This window comes from Artemia sp. Qi Xiang Cuo, chromosome 2 (assembly GCF_049724085.1).
Source record: "Artemia sp. Qi Xiang Cuo chromosome 2, ASM4972408v1, whole genome shotgun sequence".
NCBI classification, from domain to species: Eukaryota; Metazoa; Arthropoda; class Branchiopoda; order Anostraca; family Artemiidae; genus Artemia; species Artemia sp. Qi Xiang Cuo.
The window spans coordinates 48,227,358-48,250,021 of NC_142795.1; the positions used below are offsets into that span (position 1 = coordinate 48,227,358).

Consider the following 22,664-nt stretch of genomic DNA (forward strand, 5'->3'; position numbering starts at 1 on the left):
GTCAGTGTTTTTTTTTTTTTATGTAATGTTATCCTTCATACAATGAAGTTCAATTTCTATTTATCTCTGCAAAAATATGTACTTTATTTTGTTCTACTCTTAGCTCTGGTTGTCATAAAGGTTCCATATAATGTAAATGTAGGATGAAAAAAACGATATCCCCAAAATTCACATTGTCTCAGTATTATATGGTAGTATCTTTGGTATTTTCTTCAAATTAAGCCCGTCAAATTTCAAATAATGTGGAGATCCTGTGAATTCTTTGTAATTACCTCTTTTCTTGCTGCAAGATGCAAAATGGCCCTTTAAATGTGTCATCACTAATGGTTATGTCTTGCCTTTTTACTCATGCCTAAGTAGCAGTGAAGTTTTGGCATTTTAATTTTAGTCGTTTAAAATACCAGTGAAAGCCAGAATAGGAAAAAACATGAATTGTTATGTTCCTCGTATCTAAGTTTTTCTCGTTCTCAGAGCTTTGACCATTTTTGGCATTTTGAGAAATTATCTAAACGTTTTTTTTCCTTTAAATTGATGTACTGGGAGTACCTGGTTAGAGTGCCTGTGTTGAGTCTATGCATATACTATTGTGTGATTTTACTTCCGTCTGTGTGTGTTTTTTTTATCTTCTTGTTGCTAAATGTGTAATAATTATGAAGTCACCTTTTCTGAGTATTGAATTTGTCAATATGTTTAGGTTTCGGTTGTTTGATTCTTGAAATTTCCTTGAATAATATCCATTTGTTGGTGACGTCTCCTCTTTCCTAGTGATATCATTTAATGCAATCCTAATTTGCAATTCAGTTTAATATAGTTCAGTGTTTAGAAGTGGGTTTCAGTGGACAATGGTACATTGTCGTTGGTACCTGACTATTGCTAAATTGTTCTACAATACATTTTATTGTTAGTAGTTCTCGCAGCAAAAAAAGGTTTTGGTATATTGAATGCTCAGGACTGCCACTTGGTCTCTAAAGTTCCTAAAACTATTCTCAAGTCCCTAAAAGTCCCTTTTTGTCAGATTGATACTTTAGCCAAGAAGTCGTTTTAGTATGTTAGTGACCTTTAGTATCCAAAAACCTGTAGAAAAGTTTCAAGGCTACGGTGTTCAAGTTTTATTCATCATGAGGGACAAACAGTTTTGACATCCATGGCCTCTGGTGGCACCTAACCTGCAGGGCTTCTTTTTTTTACATTTATTACTGGGGGTTCTACATTTTTTCAGCTTGCTCTCACTGGATTAATGAGTTCACCAGTGTATCCATTGATGTTCAACCCTTGCGTGCCTAGTCCTTATAGTATTGTTGCAGCAGTAGCTGCAACCTAGTGAAGGAAGATCTTTGACCCATAGTTACCTAAAATTAAAAAACGATCTAAAAAAATAAAAAAAAAAAACTAAAGAAAGCCCAGGAGTGACAACTGTTGTTCACTTTTATTTCAACAGGAATTTGCGGTCTCAAAATTTTTCTTTCGGTTGGTGATAACTGCACTTCTAAAAACGTCTACAGGAAGCAAAGCCAAAGAAAAAAAAGTTATCCCTGAAATGTCGTGGCCTTGTGATGATTTTGCGGTCATTAACTGAAGCGGTTACTTATTTATTTTTACAATTTTTATACCTCATCTTTCTATCTTGATATTATCCATGTCTCCAGAAGATGATTACGCTTGAGGCGGTCGTTGCTGACCGTCCTGGTTTCAGATTTTGAAAAGATCAATGTGAATATTGAGTATGATGTTGATTGGGTCATTTATACAGTAAACAGAAGCTGGACCAGGCCCCTTTTGTTCCCTTTTTCTTCTTTTTTTTTTACTCCAGTCCCTATTTTTGACTCCTTGAACCCGTGGCAGTCCTGAGTACTGACCTGACCTGCTAAAGCATTTTAGCTTCATCTGTTATAGCATGTTTCTAGAAATGAATGAAGTTTGGCAAATTAAATTGAACAAAAACTAATGTAAAGACAGATAAAATAAAACAGTTCTGGGTTTGCACCTCTTTTTATTAGTGAAATTGAATAGGAAGAAGGGAAAAAAAAGCTCTTGGTGTAAATAGTTTCTTTTTTGTGCGTATTTTCATTGACAGTGGGTTAGTTTCTCAAAAATAGAATTAATATCTGTAAAAATTTCATTTTTCCCTTTTTCTTAAGTTTAGTTGGTCGGCTATTGGGTTGACTCTATTTAGCCCTCTTCTTTCTTTTCAGATTTCAATGACTAGGCGAAGTAACAAAAAAAAAGTATAAATAAAATTAAAATAGGAAGGAAATATTAATATACAAATTTTGAAAGTCTTTTTACAGCAATAAGTGAGTTATTTTCTAAGCCAGTCGGTTATGCTTATTTTAAATGTATACTTAGCCCTTTTGCTGTATATTTCTGATTGTGCGCCTGGGTTGGGGTTTTTCATGATTATCTTGTACTTGGAGGATGTCGTGTAACCCTCCCATAATTGTGAGTGTAAACCTATGAATGCAAACTTTTGATAAAATGAAGATTTACTAAAATATAAAAGCAATAAAGAAACGAAAAGCAAAAATCAATCTACAGAGACATGCTAAAAGCTCTCAAAAAAAAAAAAATTAACACGCCTCTTAAGTCATTACTAAAAATCGTGCAACAGATGTGAAGGATTAGGGTCCAAGAAATGGGCTGCAAAGTCAACCAAAGAGAAAACCACTTTTTAGTATTGCATCCTAAAAATTGAAGAAATCACGGATATTATACAAAGAATTTTTAAAACAGAATCACCCAGAAACCAAAAAATAAGACTCGTAGTGTCATTTTTGGAATGTTATGAAGCTATCCTTGTAAGAGAGAAAATATTTTGACTTGCGATAGCAAACTGTGTACTTTTATGTGATCATTGCATTTATTCTGTGTCTGCATTCCCTTTCCCTTAAAAAAATTCAAATAGTATATATTGTATGTATGTATTCGAAACAATAAAAAAATATAAGCCCATATTTTATTGTCTCTAAATTTTGTGTCTCATTTCAATGCTCTTGCACAAGAATGCTGAAAGTAATGGAGAGAAACTACGCAATTGGTGAATCAGGAGGGGGACATGATACAAGTGTCAAGATAAGAGTTCTAAGCTAACAGGAACAGGACGAACTGGAGTAAAAAGTGATTGGAATATTACTTAGCATATTTTAGGGTTAGTTTCCTTTTTTGGCTGTACACTGGTTTTTCCAAAGCCTCTTACCTTTCAATTTTTTGGTTGACTTTTGACAAACTTCTAGCCTATATCATGGTACCCTGAATAAATGATGTATACCAAATATTTTTTTTTCAAAATTTAGTCAAAAAGTGAAAAATATTCATCTAGTTGCCCCCTCCCCCCCCCCCTCGCAGCATTTTCGTGAATTGGTGCCAGTGTTTAAAAATGAAGTTCGGGAGACCAGTTATTATTCTGAATAATACCCTGAATATTTCAATATAATAATAATAATCGTTTAACGGCCCATCACCTACAAAGAGAATATAGTGGAGTACAACAAAAAGAGAAAGAAAAAAGGAAACTTCTAAACTAGGTTTAAAAAAAAATTAAAGGAGCGACACTGACATGAATGGTGAAAAAAATGGCGTCTAATTAGTCTTACTTAGACCTCTGAATTAGCTCTGACAATCGTTTGGATGGCTCTGGAAGACCATATTTCTAAGTTGGGAATTCCGATAACGCTTGAGTATATACAGTAAACATTTTGTGCACTTGTAGTAGCACAGTCTGATTTTCTCGCTGTCTCTTATTGTCAGCGTGTGGGATGCACCGGCAAGTTAGATTAGCATTTGGCTGGACTGAACGGAAAATTGAGGCCAGAGATTTGCTAGAGTAGCGTTTCTCATTCGGCACTACAGACCCATAAGCACGTGCAATGGCGTTGATGGTTTGCTTAACTATGGATTACCTGGTTTAGCAATCGCTTCTATAATCATGATACCAAAATATCTAAGCACAGACACTGCAGGAACCAATGGTCACAGGTGCATTGTAGGTTCAAAACTTGCACTTATCAATATTGATAGAAAGAAAGTCACAGTGAAGTCGATTCAGGCTATCTTATAAAAGTTAGCTTTAGATATACTGAGAAGGACGTTGTCAGCGTATGACAAGTAAGAGAGGTTGGAACAGTGAAGTAAAAGGGGCGAAATGTCATCCAGAATCTTCGAGATTGCTTGTTTGAAAATGAGAGGGTAAAAATGCTCCCTTGTCTCACGTCTCTTCTGATTTTGGCGGGATTTAAGGTTCTATTTTCCATTTAGATTTTGGGGTTTTCCCTATGCTAGCACTTGTGCAATTGAGCAGTAGAGCATTCATTGCTTGCATGTGGTTGATGGTGTTATACGTTTTCGGTGCATCTATAGCACACATATATAGATAAAATTTGTTTATCTTCGAGTCCATAAGAACATGATACAGAAGACGGGGATATCTCTTTCCGAAAGACTACCTCTGATAGGCACAAAGGTGTTGGTATGCACCATATACCCAAATGGAGCCACACTTTTCAAATACGCATTGTAACTTTACTTCCTCTTTTATTTTTAGTCTTTCTTTGTTTTTACTTGAATCGTTGGACAAATTCGTTATTTCGAAAAGCTTCAAAACCATATTTTTGCTCCCCCGTAAAATTGTGGGAGTCGTAGACAGAAGGATTTAGCATTGGTGTCGACAAACATTTTGTATTTACAAATCTGAGGGGCTTTGAAAATAAGTCCAAACACACCATCAATTATTGTTAGAAATACCCGTCGCTGACGCTAATCAAAGTAGAGTCAAATTACTAAGCTTTTTGAAATGCAGTGTGTTGCAGAGAATTATCGTATTTAAAAGTAACTACATGAAGCTAAGAGACAAATTCGACATTGTAGCATTTCAAATTCATAGACCTTCAATGTAGTTTTTATTAAGGAAAAGTCACCTGAAATTTGTTTTAATGATTAAGCATCAATAGCTAAAGTAAAGCAAGCAGCTGCAAATCAGCTCGGATGTCAGGTGATGTTAAGTTTACATTTTTATCGTATATTACAAGAATAACTAAAGGTTTGTTAGAATTAGTAGATGTCGTTAAAAAGTATTTCGCGATACTCGATTTAATTGCCAATTTTATGTTTCGAAATTCGTAGTTTATAAGAAATGAAATTTAGTAATCTTGAATTTGAAATCGATTTTGTTTTAAAGCCTGGTGACTTTTGAAACGCACTAAGCGAATTTCAGAAATAATTATTTATGTTCAGCCATCACTCTCCCAAGCAGAAATACATATGAATGCCATTGGCTATTTATTCATCATCTTCTACTTTTCTTAGTTTTTCCTCCTGAGTGGCTAAAATTTAAAACATTTTCCGTTACATTTTATTGAAGTTGAGATGCCAATTTGGCGAGAAGGAAGTGCGTAGCTGCGAAATTCAAGAATTTTTACATGTTATAATTTTGAAATTTTGTTTTTCAGTCTTTTACGACTTTCAAAAAGGAAAGCTTTAGCTTTTCTGCTTATCTTGTTATTTTTTTTTTCTTGCAGATATCAAAAACTGTCAACGTTCTTTAGACATGAAGTTTTCACTAGGATCAGCATTTTTTTTGTTGAGTTCAATTCTGACCAGTATTCATAAAGGTCGTGCTTCACATCTCAACATCAAGCTTTAATCCTAAAAGGATCCTTGTTGAATTCCTTGTTGCATTCATGCCAGCACCCCAAAAAGGTGACTGATCTTGATAGAAGTTACAATAGCATTAGAAAATGTACCCAGTTTTCAAAAAAGGGGGAAAGCAACCCAGAAAGGCCGAGTGATTTGGATGAAAATTTCACCACCAAAATCGGAACATGCAAGAAACATACTGTAGAGGTTTTAAACCCTTATCTGAAAAAATGTGAAATTTTGCATTTTTCAAGCAGTTTGTCGTAAAGAACCGTAAGTAGGGAGCGACGCGGCTCGACAAAAATCGACAGTCTAAGTCTTGATAACGATAGATACATCAAAAGAATCGAATTGTAATGCTGATTCAAAATATATAAAATTCATTAAGTTTAATTTTACCCATTAAAAAATTACGAGCCTGAAAATTTGGTCAATTTTTGAAAAAGTGGAAAAACACCCCCCAAACATCAAGTAATTTTCAAGTCTGATTTACCAAAACAAGTTTTTCAAGTGAAAGTAAGGAGCAACTTTAAAACTCAAAACGAGAAGAAATTATTTCGTATATGAAGAGGTTGCCCCTCCTCAATACCTTGCTCTTTACGCTAAAGTTTGACTGTTTATCCCAATTCCTTAAGGACGACTCCTGAAAGACAAGGGTCGTTTAATTAGAACAAGAAGGTTTTATAAAATTGCCAAAAAAACTCTGGCGTGAAGAGTAAGGTATTTAGGAGGGAGCAACCCCTTCATATATGGAGAACTTATCGTCACCTGAAAGCGGTTTTGCCGAATCTGTTTTTCCAAAAACGAGTTTGAAAATTTTGACATTTGTATCTCAGAATCGACTATAGCTAGAGCGTTGATTTTTATTTCGAAATTAAGAAGAAAAATCGCTTATATTGTTGTGCTTGTTTTTATTGGCCTAAGGGGAGCCTTTCCTGAGATAAAACGGAATGAATATTAGTTTCGGCAAAACCCCCTTAAAATTCCGGAACATAGGTAAGATATGGCAAAACGGAATTGGCTCAGCATGAATTAGAATTTCGAGAGACGACACTGCATTTAAAGTTCGATTATGATTAATGGTTTTGGTGTCTGACTAGTAATTTGTTACAACCCAAAATTTTGGTTTTTCCGACCCTTATCACATTTTTGTTGAGAGAGAGATAAAAGGTTTTATTAAAAAAAAAAAAAAAACACATTAACAACAAAACCTGAAGTTTATTAAACTTTTATGGACAGACATCACCCTTTACAAAACCCTGCATACACAATTACTACCAGCCATCCTTAGCCCTCCCCTCCCCAAAAAAGGGCAAAAAATAATAATAAGAAAATAAATAAATAAAAATAAACGAAATAAATTAATTTCTAAAGATTTCACGACCTAATTGGATACCTTTCACATATTTTGCATGAGAGGTTTTGATTTCCTCAGATAATTCAGTACCATTTTTGTCAGCCACCTTTTTTCTTCACAAATATTACATCACTAAGTTCATCTTGTTCACTAAGATAAGAAAGATCGTCTTCTGCCTATCCAAGGTCGGGTTCAGCAAATCAGCAACTTTTGGCAAAACGGACCATGCTATAATCCCGTATGCGATTTGGCAAAACCGCTTTAAAGAAATCGAAAAATATGCAATTCGGAAAAGGAGAACCGCAAAATACAGGCAGTTAGAGACGTCTTAAAGCAATTTCAATTAGACCATTCGAAAGAGAATTTTTTTACACAAGATAGCGTTTGGAACTCAGTTTCGCCAAAAAATTTTATTTTCGGCAAAACCGCTTTCAGGCGACGCTATGTTCATTTTGAAATCTTTATGCTGCTCCTTACTTTCGGTTGAAAAAAACTTATTTTTTAATTCAGTTTTGACAAGAATCGTCACAGATACATGCTAATTGTTTTTTTGTTTTTTTTTTCAGGCGTGATTGCATTGAACAATTAGTTCTAAAATATCGGGAAAAAATCTCATTAGAAAGAAAATTGAACGTTTTACTAACCTTTTCAATAACCAGAAAAGATTGTGCCGAAACAAATTAGTGTTTTCTGTCATTTTGCGGTATATAACGACAATTTTAACCCAAAAGGTGCCGAAAAGCCATGGGATTAGAATTCTGAGAAAACCAATCGATTTGATTGATCAACACAACTGCAGGTATATATTGAGCTTTCCAATCTCAGAGACAGTGTTACCTCAGTCTTGCACATTCCTAGTATAAATTGATCCTCAACCCCCTCTGATTCGTGGCAATACTTCTGGGCTTGGGAGTAGTGCTAGGGATGTAAGCAAACCTCCCATTGCGACAGTCTTTTTCTATGTAAGATAAAAGATTCCATTCACTGGCACAGAAGTGGAAAAGGAGGATGGATGGGCATAATAAGCTTCACCAAAAAACTTCTTGGGGTGGGAGAGTGGCAGGTGCTACCAGGAAATTTGTTTACACAGAGTTTTAACGGTAATATTTCTCATTTACTATTTATATGAAAGGTTTAATGCCTTCTTGTTTCCCGAGGGCGATGCCCCCCCCCCGCCCCTGCTAGCTTCCTCGGGGAACGCCCCTATAAAACAGACTGATTAAATAAAATCGTCTTTAAAACAGTGAAAATGAAGCCGTATAAATAATTTTTTATTGTCCAACCCCCGCCCTCTGAATAAATATTCGAAGGGTACATTTTTTTTCAAGGAGGACTATCATTGTCGTATAACTATTTACAATTATTAAACTTGAATGAAAAAACGAACGTAGAAGAAGGGGGTGGTATCCCTCGTTCACATTTAAAAGAGTGCCTAAGCTTAAACAGCTGGTAGTAAACAGTTGTAAGTGAAGAGCAACGATTGTCAATTTAACTGGAACTCTAAGAGAGATTCGATTATAACATATGTAACAACAAAATTTATTGTTCATGCTGATTCTGAATAAGCAAATTGTACTAATTTCAAAGTACTCATTAATAGCTATTAGTGAATCAAAAATTTGCATAACTCTATAAACAGAAATTGAACTACCGCGAAAAGGGTGCCATCTTGATTAAATCTATGCAATGGAATTAAGCAAATATGAGAGACCTAAAGGTGCTATCTGCTAAATGGGAAATTTTTCTCTTTTCCTTTTAAGGAAAAGAGATACATATATACATACATATATATGATACATACATATATATGTATGTATATATATATATATATATATATATATATATATATATATATATATATATATATATACATACATATATATGTATGTATCATATATATGTATGTATATATGTATCTCTTTTCCTTAAAAGGAAAAGAGAAAAATTTCCCATTTAGCAGATAGCACCTTTAGGTCTCTCATATTTGCTTAATTCCATTGCATAGATTTAATCAAGATGGCACCCTTTTCGCGGTAGTTCAATTTCTGTTTATAGAGTTATGCAAATTTTTGATTCACTAATAGCTATTAATGAGTACTTTGAAATTAGTACAATTTGCTTATTCAGAATCAGCATGAACAATAAATTTTGTTGTTACATATGTTATAATCGAATCTCTCTTAGAGTTCCAGTTAAATTGACAATCGTTGCTCTTCACTTACAACTGTTTACTACCAGCTGTTTAAGCTTAGGCACTCTTTTAAATGTGAACGAGGGATACCACCCCCTTCTTCTACGTTCGTTTTTTCATTCAAGTTTAATAATTGTAAATAGTTATACGACAATGATAGTCCTCCTTGAAAAAAAATGTACCCTTCGAATATTTATTCAGAGGGCGGGGGTTGGACAATAAAAAATTATTTATACGGCTTCATTTTCACTGTTTTAAAGACGATTTTATTTAATCAGTCTGTTTTATAGGGGCGTTCCCCGAGGAAGCTAGCAGGGGCGGGGGGGGGGGGGCATCGCCCTCGGGAAACAAGAAGGCATTAAACCTTTCATATAAATAGTAAATGAGAAATATTACCGTTAAAACTCTGTTTAAACAAATTTCCTGGTAGCACCTGCCACTCTCCCACCCCAAGAAGTTTTTTGGTGAAGCTTATTATGCCCATCCATCCTCCTTTTCCACTTCTGTGCCAGTGAATGGAATCTTTTATCTTACATAGAAAAAGACTGTCGCAATGGGAGGTTTGCTTACATCCCTAGCACTACTCCCAAGCCCAGAAGTATTGCCACGAATCAGAGGGGGTTGAAGATCAATTTATACTAGGAATGTGCAAGACTGAGGTAACACTGTCTCTGAGATTGGAAAGCTCAATATATACCTGCAGTTGTGTTGATCAATCAAATCGATTGGTTTTCTCAGAATTCTAATCCCATGGCTTTTCGGCACCTTTTGGGTTAAAATTGTCGTTATATACCGCAAAATGACAGAAAACACTAATTTGTTTCGGCACAATCTTTTCTGGTTATTGAAAAGGTTAGTAAAACGTTCAATTTTCTTTCTAATGAGCGTTTTTCCCGATATTTTAGAACTAATTGTTCAATGCAATCACGCCTGAAAAAAAAAACAAAAAAACAATTAGCATGTATCTGTGACGATTCTTGTCAAAACTGAATTAAAAAATAAGTTTTTTTCAACCGAAAGTAAGGAGCAGCATTAAAATTTCAAAAGGAACATAGCGTCGCCTGAAAGCGGTTTTGCCGAAAATAAATTTTTTTGGCGAAACTGAGTTCCAAACGCTATCTTGTGTAAAAAAATTCTCTTTCGAATGGTCTAATTGAAATTGCTTTAAGACGTCTCTAACTGCCTGTATTTTGCGGTTCTCCTTTTCCGAATTGCATATTTTTCGATTTCTTTAAAGCGGTTTTGCCGAATCGCATACGGGACTATAGCATGGTGCGTTTTGCCAAAAGTTGCTGATTTGCTGAACACGACCTTGGATAAGCAGAAGACGAGTTTTTTTTATCTTAGTGAACAAGATGAACTTAGTGATGTAATATTTGTGAAGAAAAAAGGTGGCTGACAAAAATGGTACTGAATTATCTGAGGAAATCAAAACCTCTCATGCAAAATATGTGAAAGGTATCCAATTTATTTTTCGATTTCTTTAAAGCGGTTTTGCCGAATCGCATACGGGACTATAGCATGGTGCGTTTTGCCAAAAGTTGCTGATTTGCTGAACACGACCTTGGATAAGCAGAAGACGATTTTTCTAATCTTAGTGAACAAGATGAACTTAGTGATGTAATATTTGTGAAGAAAAAAGGTGGCTGACAAAAATGGTACTGAATTATCTGAGGAAATCAAAACCTCTCATGCAAAATATGTGAAAGGTATCCAATTAGGTCGTGAAATCTTTAGAAAGTAATTTATTTCGTTTATTTTTATTTATTTATTTTCTTATTATTATTTTTTGCCCTTTTTTGGGGAGGGGGTGGCTAAGGATGGCTGGTAGTAATTGTGTATGCAGCGTTTTGTAAAGGGTGATGTCTGCCCATACAAGTTTAATAAACTTCAGGTTTTGTTGTTAATGTTTTTTTTTTTTTTTTTTTAATAAAATCTTTTCTCTCTCTCTCAACAAAAATGTGATAAGGGTCGGAAAAACCAAAATTTTGGGTTTTAACAAATTACTAGTCAGACACCAAAACCATTAATCATCATCGAACTTTAAATGCAGTGTCGTCTCTCGAAATTGTGGTTAGCGACAGGCGAAGGCGTATCCAGCATTCTTGTTGGGGGGGGGGGGATATTTTTTCAGGGGGAAGAAGGGGATTGAAAAAATTAAAAACGTATTAAAAATTTGTTTACGTGCATTTTTGTTACGTTTTCATGAGTCGGGTATTCGGGAATAGGGGAGGCTGAAATGCCTACCCTATGCTTTTTCTCGGGATTTTTTGTGCAAAGTTTCGAATAAAAACCTTGCCAACAGTGACACAAAATGGAAAAAATATTGGCCTTAGCCTAAAAGATTTAACCTATAGAATTAATTTCCATGACAAATGCCACCATCTTCATGTTGAAAGCTAGAAATTTGGACTGAAACGGCCATTTTCCAGCCTGGGATTTTGTAAAACATCACTACGGAAACGAATGTTGCTCATGCATGGAGCTATGTAAAAAAAACAAAATGTGTTGGTATAGCTGTCTTTAGAACGGTTCCGTTGGCAGTTTCTCTTAAAAACAACTTTTTCCTGAGAGAATCTTGGCGTAGAATGCAAGTAAATATCTTAAAGTGTTCTTGCCAAGCCACCAAGCGCTAATACAAAAATCTCTAGTGTTCGCCTATGGTCTATTCTAGTTTAAAAAAATTGTTCTAAGTGTACATTAAGGATTTTCATTGAAAGAAAATTGAGGTACTGTTATATGGGGAAAATTTTCCCTGTATTTATTGCGGCGTTTTTAATGTTGGAGAATTAGATATTTCTTATTGAAGGAGTAACCTCAGAATTTTACATAAGTAATATAACTTAAAATCTTTTGTTGCGCTGAAACAACAGAAAATAGTAGATTTGCTCAGTTGTTGTTTTTCAGTTGAAAAAAAAAACTTGAGTTGTTGAAAAAAAAAACTTTCTTCAATATTTCAAGGTCCAAAAACCTTCTTTTTTTTCTTAGTTGAAAAATTGACAAATAGCCTACCGTGTTTGTAAATACTGCACAGATTAATAAAATATTAAGGCCTTGCAATTTTAGCAGAATTTTACGCACGAGGCTTTTGTTTACGTGCTCAAAAAAGGGAGGATAAAGAACATATTGGTCCCCTTCTTCTAGATCAATCGGAAATACTAAATTTAAGCCTAGAAATTAGTTTTTGAAGCACCGAAAAAACTCACAGGTGCAATCTAAGACCAACTAATGCCCCCCTAAAAATTTGATACAGAGCAATGGAATAGCGTCCGTATTAAATGAAGTGTGAAATAAAGTTTTCAAATTGTTGCCTGTAATTGTAGCATTCAGATTTGAAGAAAAATAAGCACACATCTAAAAACGTGGATTGCTTTCATGAAAGCGCAGATGAAACTTCAGTTTAAAAAGAGTAGAATTCGAGGGGCTATTAGCCCCCTCCCGTATTTAGGGCACTTTCTGTTCGTTTCAAATTTCGATTTTTCTGTCATCTTCCATTGTAAATAAAAAACGCTTTTTTAGACTGAATTTTGGCCTATGATAGCCACTAAGATTGCTTGTTAAATATTCATTAAGGTGAATATGTGATTTCTTATTTCATTTGAATAATAATCCACCTTCCCATCTTTTTTTATTGAAACAAATTTTGAATTGCATCATTTTCTATATTAAAAATTTGTTGCACCAAATTTGTGCTGATCGAAATTTGTCCGAATGTTCAAATTTTGTCAAACATTTCAATTAGGACTCAAAATTCTAACTCTTGTGCAATAAAACTAAAAAAAAAAAAACTTTACAAGTATTCCCAATATTTACTAATAACAAATCTACATGAATAAAAAACCAGTAGAAACCAATTAAAAAAACATTTTATACAAAAACAAGTTTTTGCTAGTAAAGTAAAGAGCCAGAATAAAACATATGACAAACACAATCAAACTCATAATAATTCAAATGTACACGAAAAGAATTGCTATCAACGAATAAATGCAGTCTAAAACGAACAGAAATTAAACTGAAAATCAAGCCAAAAATAAAGAAAATAGACTTACGGCAGAAGGACTGGGATTGTCGTACCCCAGACCTTCTAAAGACTAGAGCGTCATTTGCACTTTTCTGAAGACGATTTAAATTTCAAGCAGTCTGTTTTTTATTTGTTATAACATCAACAACTGCACAACAAAAAGTAGTCTCATAATGCTAAACAAATTTTATGAATTTGAGTGATATTATCCCCTAATTCTCAAATCCTCTAAATATTTTGAGTCTTATCTGTGTTTTCTTGAAATGATATTCATTATGAACAGTTTGGATTTTATTTGTTAGAGCATCGACAAAAAAAATCACTATAATAATCAAACCAAATAAAATATATTATAATTTCTTTTCTTTATACTTATAATATTAAAAAATTAATATACAGCGGAATAAAATCTTGAATTGCTGAAATCCTAAATATAATCATATATTAAATATAAAGTTTTTTTTTCATTCGTTCTTTCCTGGTATCTTGATTATTATAGTTGCTTTTTTATCTGCCTTCATTTTTTGTGACTACAGAGTGAACAGTGTGCTGTTGAAAATATGCCTCTATATAGTTCTCAATAAAATGCGAGTGACGCAATAAACTTTAAAATTTTTGCGGTCAGGGGAGGGAGAAGGGGGCAGTAACCAAAATCCTGTTTATTGTAATTTTTCTTCGTTCTAAGTTTGACTTGAATATTCAATTCAATTTTTACTCGTTTTAAGATTTATTTATTCATCCATATCATCATCTGTTAACTTAATGTTTGATACTGTATTTTAATTTCTGTTCATTTTGGATTTTGCTTATTCTTTAGTAGTAATTTCTGGTAGCTTGAGTTTGAGTTATCATAGGACTTTCTGCTGGTCTTGATTTAATATAGCTCTTACTTTTCTTTGAAAAACTTCTTTTAAGGAAAGTGTTCTTAATTAGTTGCTGGATAGAGCTAATGAAAGTTAACTAATTATTTAATACTTATCTTTATATTTGATGTGATTTTAATTTTATTTTCTGTTCGTCTTGGAATGTACTTACTAACGATAATAAATTAGGCTCGTTTTAAGTTTGAATTATTGTAGGCAAAGCCGTACCAAGGGGGGGGGGCGAGGGGGTTGAACACCCCTTCCCGAAGTATTTTTTGAGTCGTAAAAACGTAACAAGAATAGATATAAACAAATTTTGTATGCGTTTTTTGATGTTTGTTTTATGTAACACCCCCCCCCAGAAAAAAATCCTGGATACAGCCTTGATTGTAGGACTTTATATCTCTTTGTCTTAAGTTTCAGCATGGTATCTTTCTTGAAAATCTTCTATAGACATTTTTCTTTTAATAAAAAAAAAAATCAAAATATGAAAGCAGCACTGTTGCTTCGCAACACCATTGTTTGTTTTGGGCTTAGCAGGGACATAAAGCTTGGTGGCGGTCTTATTTTAATTTCTAATAATTTTTGCGCGTTTTGCGTTCCAGTCCCTCTTCAATGACATAAGAAACATTACTGTTTCTTTCATTCTTTTTTTTTATTGTAAATATAAAAACGAAGAGCTTATGTTTTGCATAGAAAATCTTAATTATTATTTTGGAGCCTGAATCATATGAGTCATAATCTATGTATGTTCAATTATGGACTCGAATATTTTTCGGGTATCTCTGACTTGAGCGAACGAAGGACGGATGCTGATTTTCTTGTTACTTTAGTCCTCTCAAACTCGATTAAGAATAATTGCACATTCTTTAGCCGTCTTTTTTTTCAGAAAGGTATTAAGTAAACTGGAAAATGAGTGAAAATTTTGAAGCTAAGGATGAATGGAACTCTCGGCTGGGTAAAGAGTTTTTGTATTATTACTAGATTTATTTTTGTAGCTAAGTTGGGTAAATACGACACGGTGGCCACTTCTAAAGGAAACATGGTAACCAGAGAGGTAGCACCATTAGATTCCTTATTTTATATTGTATTCAAATATCATGGCCTCTTTTCTGGCAATTTCATGGTAACTTTGCAGTGGACTATGTAATTTAGCTAGGATAAAAGTGAAAACATCATTTGATGCTTTTTTTATGTTCTTTCATAATTTATATAAAATATCTTCAGGGCCCCTTTAAGGGCTCAAGATGCAATTTGCGATTGTTGAATTATGAAAGAGCATAAAAAAAGCATCAAATGATGTATTCACTTTAATCCTAGCTAAATTATTGTGCCACCTGCAAATTTACCATTTTTTTTATGTGTTTTGAGGTTTTCTTTGTGTACCCCCCCCCCAAAAAAAAAATCATCTTGTATACAACACCCCCCCCTCCAAAAAAATCTTGGAAACGACCCTAGCGTCATAGGTTCTTTGTTTAAATGGATTTCTGTATAAGGTACTTTCCAATTATATGGGCATTTACAAGGAAACCAGTCACGAAAAACCCGTTTTTGACGGGTTAATTCAAGAAACGGCTATAGAGTAATGCATTCCATAGCGTGGTTTTCACGGGTTTTCATTGCGTATACGATATTTAAACTGTTGTTTTTGGGGTTTGGGGTTTGGGGGGGGGAGATACCTTGGTTAGGTTAGGTTACGTATTTAATATATGCAATGCTTTAACCTAGCCTATTATAACCTATTATATCTAAACTATTATATTTTCGTCCTATTGTATTTTATTTCATTAGCATTAACCAAACTTGACTTCCTTCCTGTGTAACATATAATGCATAAGTACCATATATTTGAACATTACGAGGATGGGGGGTGTATACTCTGTTAATAAATAAGTTTTAAGAAATTTATGAATTTCTTAGGAAAACTAGAAAAAGAAGGAAAAAAGTGAAGATAAATGTTCTCCCGCTGCAAAATATATTAACTAGCCTAGGATTATTGTGCATATTATGAAGAAAGCTTTGTTTTCTTAACATGTCTCCTTATGTGGTGGACTTCTCGTACATCTATACCCAAATGATAATCTGATTAATAGATGTAATTTTGGCTATATATGTCACAATAGGGGGGGGGAGGGGGATAGGGTGAAGTACAGTTGAATTGCAGACAGAATGTGTCAACTACAGTTTTTCTGCGTGTTATGCAGTCAAAATTGTTTTCTTAAAATGTTCCCTCCTCACCACCCCCCATTCTAGGCTTATACCGGGGGGGGGGGAGGCGTTGCCAGAGCAACGACAATGACATTTGAAAATAGGCTAGCATAAAACAAGGGATCTAGTGGTACTACTTTTATTTGAAATTGACAACTGTTTCAAATAAATATTGAAATTGACGAGTGTTCCCTGTAAAAACTAAACACTATTCAATCGAATAAATCATACAAGAAGCTAATTAAAACAAAAAAAGCAAAATAGTGATTCACTACAGTTCCCAATATGCTCTAGATTAGTATTCATGCAAATATACCGCCTGTGAAATTTCCGATTTCCCACCATATGTCTATATCAGATATAGACCCCAGAGCGTTATCATCAAGATGACAGACGAACCTAGTTAATAACAAAATTGCAAGAATGTTCTGTACTTCCTATTTCACAACTTTTGTCCAGATCGAATTTTTGTATTTATATTTATGTTTTTTTCTCTGTAATCTATCAGTTCTAAATTAGATTTTCTTCTGTTAAAACCTTTGAAAGTGAAGTGAATGGTGAATATAAATACACCCTCTATATCTGTAAATAGAACAGAAATGAAGTAATTGAAAAATAAGAAGGTAGGTATATATTGAATATAATTTTCCAAATAAAAAAAAATCATTGAAAAAGAAAATAGAACTTAGTGCTTTTATAATAGGATTTGTAATATAACTAGAAAGATTAAATCGATCGTAGTTTGATAGTTGAATTCAGTTGGGAGTAAAGGGGGAGGGTATCTGTTCTGGGAATTGTCTAATGGTTTTAATCTTTACTTCTAACATCTAATTGAAACTCCATTATTTCTCCAAATTTTCTTATTTGTAATTGATACATCTAATAAGCGCAGATATCGTCCTATCGTTTAATTTTTCAGATTTATGTGCTAATGTGTCAAACAGTTTGTGGTAACAAACTGTAAGAATGGAGCGACACGGCTCAATTGTAATCGAAACTAAATAGAAACGGAATTTTGATATCAATTAATATATCATTGGCTTATTATGTTGATTCTAAATATATACCATTCATTAAGCGTCGTTTTACCCATAAAAGGCTAAGAAACTGCGAAAATTTGCCTGATTTTCGAAAGAGGGAGGAAACACCCACTAGAAGTAAAAGAATTTTAATTAAAATCAAACCATTTTATTCGGCGTGTCAGAGAACCATACTGTAGAGGTTTCAAACCCCCTATCTGCAAAATTGTTGAATTTTGTATTATTTGCCAGAGGAAAAATCACGGATGTTTGTTAATTTGTTGTTGTTTTTTTTCCAGGGGGATCGTGTCGAACCAACGGTCCTAGAACATCGGGAGAGGGCTCATTTGAACCGAATTTAAAATTTCTGTTTTCCTCTTCATTTGATCCCTACGATCGAACGGCTACTAACCCACCTCCCACGTCCCTTTTCCCCCAAAAATTGCTCGATCAAAATTTAAGATGGCCATTTTGTTTAGCCTAGTTGAAAGGCTATAAAACTATACCTTTAGATTTGATTTGACTCACACAGCCCCTGAGGATAAGTCTGGAGATGAAAGTATGCTAAGGATAATTTGCTAGGGATAATAAGGATAATGTACGATCTATGAAAACTAGATTCAAAGCCATAAAGACAAATAATCGTGATAGAATGCACTGAATTTTTATAACTTGGGCTATATATTTGCACATTAAGGGGGTGGGGGTAAAGTTAGGCTAAGTTAGGTTACTTTACCGTAATGCGCAAATATATAGCCCAAATTGCATTATTATATAAACTAAAATATTATGTTTTTATAATACTTTGGCATATCCGGGTTGTAGCGGTAGCTAGCAACCTAGTAAGAGACGATCATAGTAAAAAACTCCTAAAACTAGAATCAGATCAAAAAACAAAGTAAACTATTAGAACTGCATTGTCGAATGCCCCTATGTAGGAAACTAACTGTCTCTTGGCTTGAAAAACAAGGAAAATATATCGGTTTGAAAATCAAGAAAAGTGGCTTAAACCACGATATTCCGCATCGACAACAGGTTTGTTTTTTCGTTTTTTTTTGCCTCAGCCAGCTCGGCACTGGGAAATCATAGAAAGCTGTTTAATTGCTCATTTGAAAAGAAATTGATGTGTTAAAAACCTCACATAATTAACAAAAATAATTAAAAAAATCCTTTTTTTACTAAAACTGCATTTTCTCTATAGCTCTGTAGTAAAAAATGTTATTTTATCGTCATCCATACAAAAATCAAAATAGAATTTTTACCATTATAAAAAGTATGTAGATACAGTTATGTAAAATACAGTAAAAAGTAATTTTTGGGGGGTACTAACTAAACATCTGATTTGTCAACTGAAACTAGAATAACTCCTGAAAACCTTCAATAAAATAAATTTATTTAACTGCAAATTACATATAAGAACGAATAGTAAAACTTATAACAACTCAATATTACTAGGAGAATAAATGTTTGTAATAAAAGCTTACTTTCCTAGAAACCAGCATCATTCATTTATAATTCACAGAAAAAGTTCTCCCAGGTGAGGTTCGAACTCGTTTACATTAAGGAACGAACTGTCGTCCATAGTAACTGAAGTATTATAAAGAATCAAACAGTTCGTGGTAACGAATTGTATAGTAAGAGTGACTCGTCTCAATAGATATATCAAAAGAATTGTATTTTTATTCTGATTTCAAATATTTCAAATATTTAAGTCTCATCAAGTGTAGTTATACCCTTCAAAAGTTACAAGCCTGAGAAAATTTTCATTATCTTCGAAAAAAGGGGAAAACAGCTTCTAAAAGTCATAGAATCTTGAAAATAATACCATTAGATTCAGCGTGTGTGAGAACCTTACTGTAGAGGTTTCAAGCCCCTATCTTCAAAAATATAGAATTTGGTATTTTTGGCAGAAGAAAGATCGCGGATGCGTGTTTATTTATTTTTTCACCAGGGAGGATCGGATCGACCAAGTTTTCCTAGAATGTCGCGAGAACAATCATTTGAACGGAAATTAAGAGTTCGAGTGGCTTTTTTTTAATCAAAAACAAAAAATAAAAAAAAAAAAATAGAATCATTTTTTACAAAAAACTGCATTTTTAATGTCTTTTCATACTGCAGTCTTTTCAAAGATATTTGAATTTTGAAGTAATTACATAAGGAATAATGATAAAGATTGATCAATGATGTCATAATCGTATGTTGTAGCCAGGTCTTCTCTTACTATTCCAATTAAGAAAAAGCCATAGGTTTGCTTCTTGTAATACATTCGGGGTGGCAGCGGTAGCTAGTAACCTAGTAGGAGACGATCACGTCCAATGTTAAGAAATATAAAAACCCATAGTTCCTAAAAAAAAGAGTCAGATCAAAACAAAAAGTACACCATTAGAACCGCCTTGTCCGAAACCCCTGTATAGGAAACGTTCTATCCCTTGGCTCGAACAGCAAGGGGAATATATTGGCTTGAAAATCAGAAAAGTGGCGGGTACTACAACATTCTGCCTAAACGGCATATTTTTTTTCTTTCTTCTTTCTTTTCCACAGATAGCTTGGCACTGGAACATCGTAGAGAGTTGTTCAAGGGCTCATTTTAAAGGAAATTAATTGGGTTAAAAAATTTTGTAACTAAAATAAATTATTTCTAAAAGAGAATAAATTTTTCCACTAAAAACTGCATTTTTGATGTCTTTTCATGCTGCAGTCTTTTCAAAGATATTTGATTTTTGTACATAAATCATAATCGTATACCAGCGGTAAGATATGAACACACGCCTCCGAAGAGACTGGTGGCTAACACCAGCACCTTGGACCACTCCGCCGCGCTGCCTCTCATAACTATATATGTGAATCCAGGTTGCAGCAGTAGCTAGCAACCTAGTAAGAGACGATCAGTCCAATGCTAAAAAATATAAAAAATATAGTCAGATCAAAACAAAAGTACATCATTAGAACCACCTTGTCTGAAACCCTACTAGATAAATAATGAATGTCGTCATAGTTTTATCAGAGCTATGACGTGAATAGAAAAACACGACATTATGTTGTTATTTCTGAAGACGTCATGAAATAATATCATTACGCCATGACGTCATGAAATAAAATCATTACGCCATGACGTCATGATTACTATATAAAAGGCGACAAAGATGTAAATGACAGATGTAAAAGATGTAGATGATAATGACAGATGTAAACAGTACTACACAAAAAACAGAGATAGCATCTTGAAAAGAGAAAAGCAAAGGTATTCAACTGACCAGGCGTATCGAGAAGTAAAAATTGAGAGAGCAAAACAAAACAGCAAGGAGTGTTATCACAATGATGAAGATTATAGACATGCAATAATTGATAGTGAAAAACGGCGTTATTATAATGATATAGTTGATAGACATGCAAAAATTGAGACGGCCAAACAAAAGAGCAAGGAACGGTATCACAATGATGAAGATAATAGAGAAGCAATAATTGAGCAGGCTAGACAAAAGATCAAGGAGCGTTATCAAAAAGATGAAGATTATAGAAAAGCAACAATTGAGCAAGCTAGACAAAAGATCAAGGAGCGTTATCACAATGATGAAGATTACCGAAAAATATATAAGAAAAAAAGTATCTACCAGAATAATGGGTAGATACTGGGGTGACAAAAGCTATAATGAAAAAATTAAATTCTCTGCGAGGTTGTACCGAAGAAAGCATAAGAACAAAGGGAAAAATTTATAATAAAGAACGAACTCTTGCCTATACTGACTTGTATAGGCAACTTAACTATAGTTATGAAGCGGTAGCTAGCAACCTTGTAAGAGACGATCACGTCCAATTCTAAGAAATATAATAATCCATAACTCCTAAAAATAGAGTCAGATCAAAACAAGAAGTATACTATTAGAGCCGCCTTGTCCGAAACCCCTACATAAGAAACTTACCGTTCCCTCTCCTGAAAAACAATTATATTAAAGAACGAACTATAGCCTATAGTAATTGAACTTTCCGGGTTGCAGCGGTAGCTAGCAACCTAGTAAGAGACGATTACCTCCAATATATTAAAATACGATCATTGGAATACCAAACCATTGCATACATTGGACTTAGTTAGCTAGTTGATTGTTTGAGGTTCGTCTCTTACTATTTCAAAGAAGAAAAGGCCGTAGGCTTTTTCCTGTTTGTAATCATTATAGTGAATAGAGTAAGGACCGAAGTTACATAAAGGATCGATATTGTAAATGGGAATTTTGTAAGTAACATCGATATCATGGTTTTATTGATAATCAAATAGTTCGTGGTAACGAACTGTATAGCAAGATGATTGTAACTGAAGTATTCAATCAAACAGTTCATGCTCATAATAAAGAGCTGTGTAATCGCTTATTTTAAGGGAAATTACTGTATATAGAAATCCGGGTTGCAGTCGTGGGCGCCCCTAAGCTGACTTCCAGGGGGGGGGCAAACCGCGTATAATTGGCACTTTTAATGCTATATAATAGAAATCTCAGAACAAAAATATAACAATAGGGCAATATAATTCAGCCGGGGGGTGGGCGGGCGCCCCCTGCCCCCCCATATGGGCGCCCATGGTTGCAGTGGTAGCTAGTTACCTAGTAAGAGATGATCACGTCCAATGTTAAGAAATACAATAACCCATACCTCCTAAAAATATCCGGGTTGCAGCGGTAGCTAGCAACCTAGTAACAGACGATCACGTCCAATGTTAAGAAATATAAAAACCCATAACTCCTAAAAAAAGTCAGATCAAAACAATATGTAAACCATTAGAACCACCTTGTCCGAAACCCCTGTATAGGAAACCTTCTGTCCCTTGGCTTGAACAGCAAGGGAAATATATTGGCTTGAAAATCAAGAAATGTGGCGGCTACTACAACATTCTGCCTAAACGGCATATTTTTTCTTTCTTCTTTTCCACAGACAGCTTGGCACTGGAACATCGCAGAGTTGTTAATTAACTCATTTTAAAGATAAATAATTGAGTTGAAAACCTTTTGTAACTGAAATAAATTATTTCCAAAAGGGAATAAATTTTACCACTGAAAACTGTATTTTGGAAATCTTTTCATACTGCAGTATTTTCAAAGATATTTGATTATTGTACATAAATCATAATCGTATACCAGCGGTAAGATTTGAACCCACGCCTCCGAAGAAACTGGAGGCTAACACCGGCACCTTGGACCACTCGGCTACGCTGTCTCTTATAACTATATATGTGAATCCGGGTTGCAGCAGTAGCTAGCAACCTAGTAAGAGACGATCATAAATTTATAAGTAGAGGTCGTGTATCAGATTTGAACGGGAGTGACGTCAGACCACTTTCTACAACCGCACGCCCATTTCTAGGCCAATCAGAGAGCTATAATACGAACGGGAA

The 22,664-nt window shown here is 34.2% G+C and overlaps 1 protein-coding gene across 1 annotated transcript in view; it reads left to right on the top strand.

Moving 5' to 3' along the window:
• The first annotated feature begins 11,789 nt into the window (after positions 1-11,789).
• The window catches only part of LOC148955306 (uncharacterized), a 162,474-nt gene continuing 151,599 nt past the window's right edge, over positions 11,790-22,664 (top strand). The window contains exons 1-2 of the mRNA XM_089101403.1: positions 11,790-11,905; positions 14,950-15,018. Of these exons, the coding sequence (XP_088957529.1) occupies positions 14,973-15,018 (46 nt within the window). The 5' untranslated portion in view covers positions 11,790-11,905; positions 14,950-14,972. The remainder of the gene's footprint in view (positions 11,906-14,949; positions 15,019-22,664) is intronic.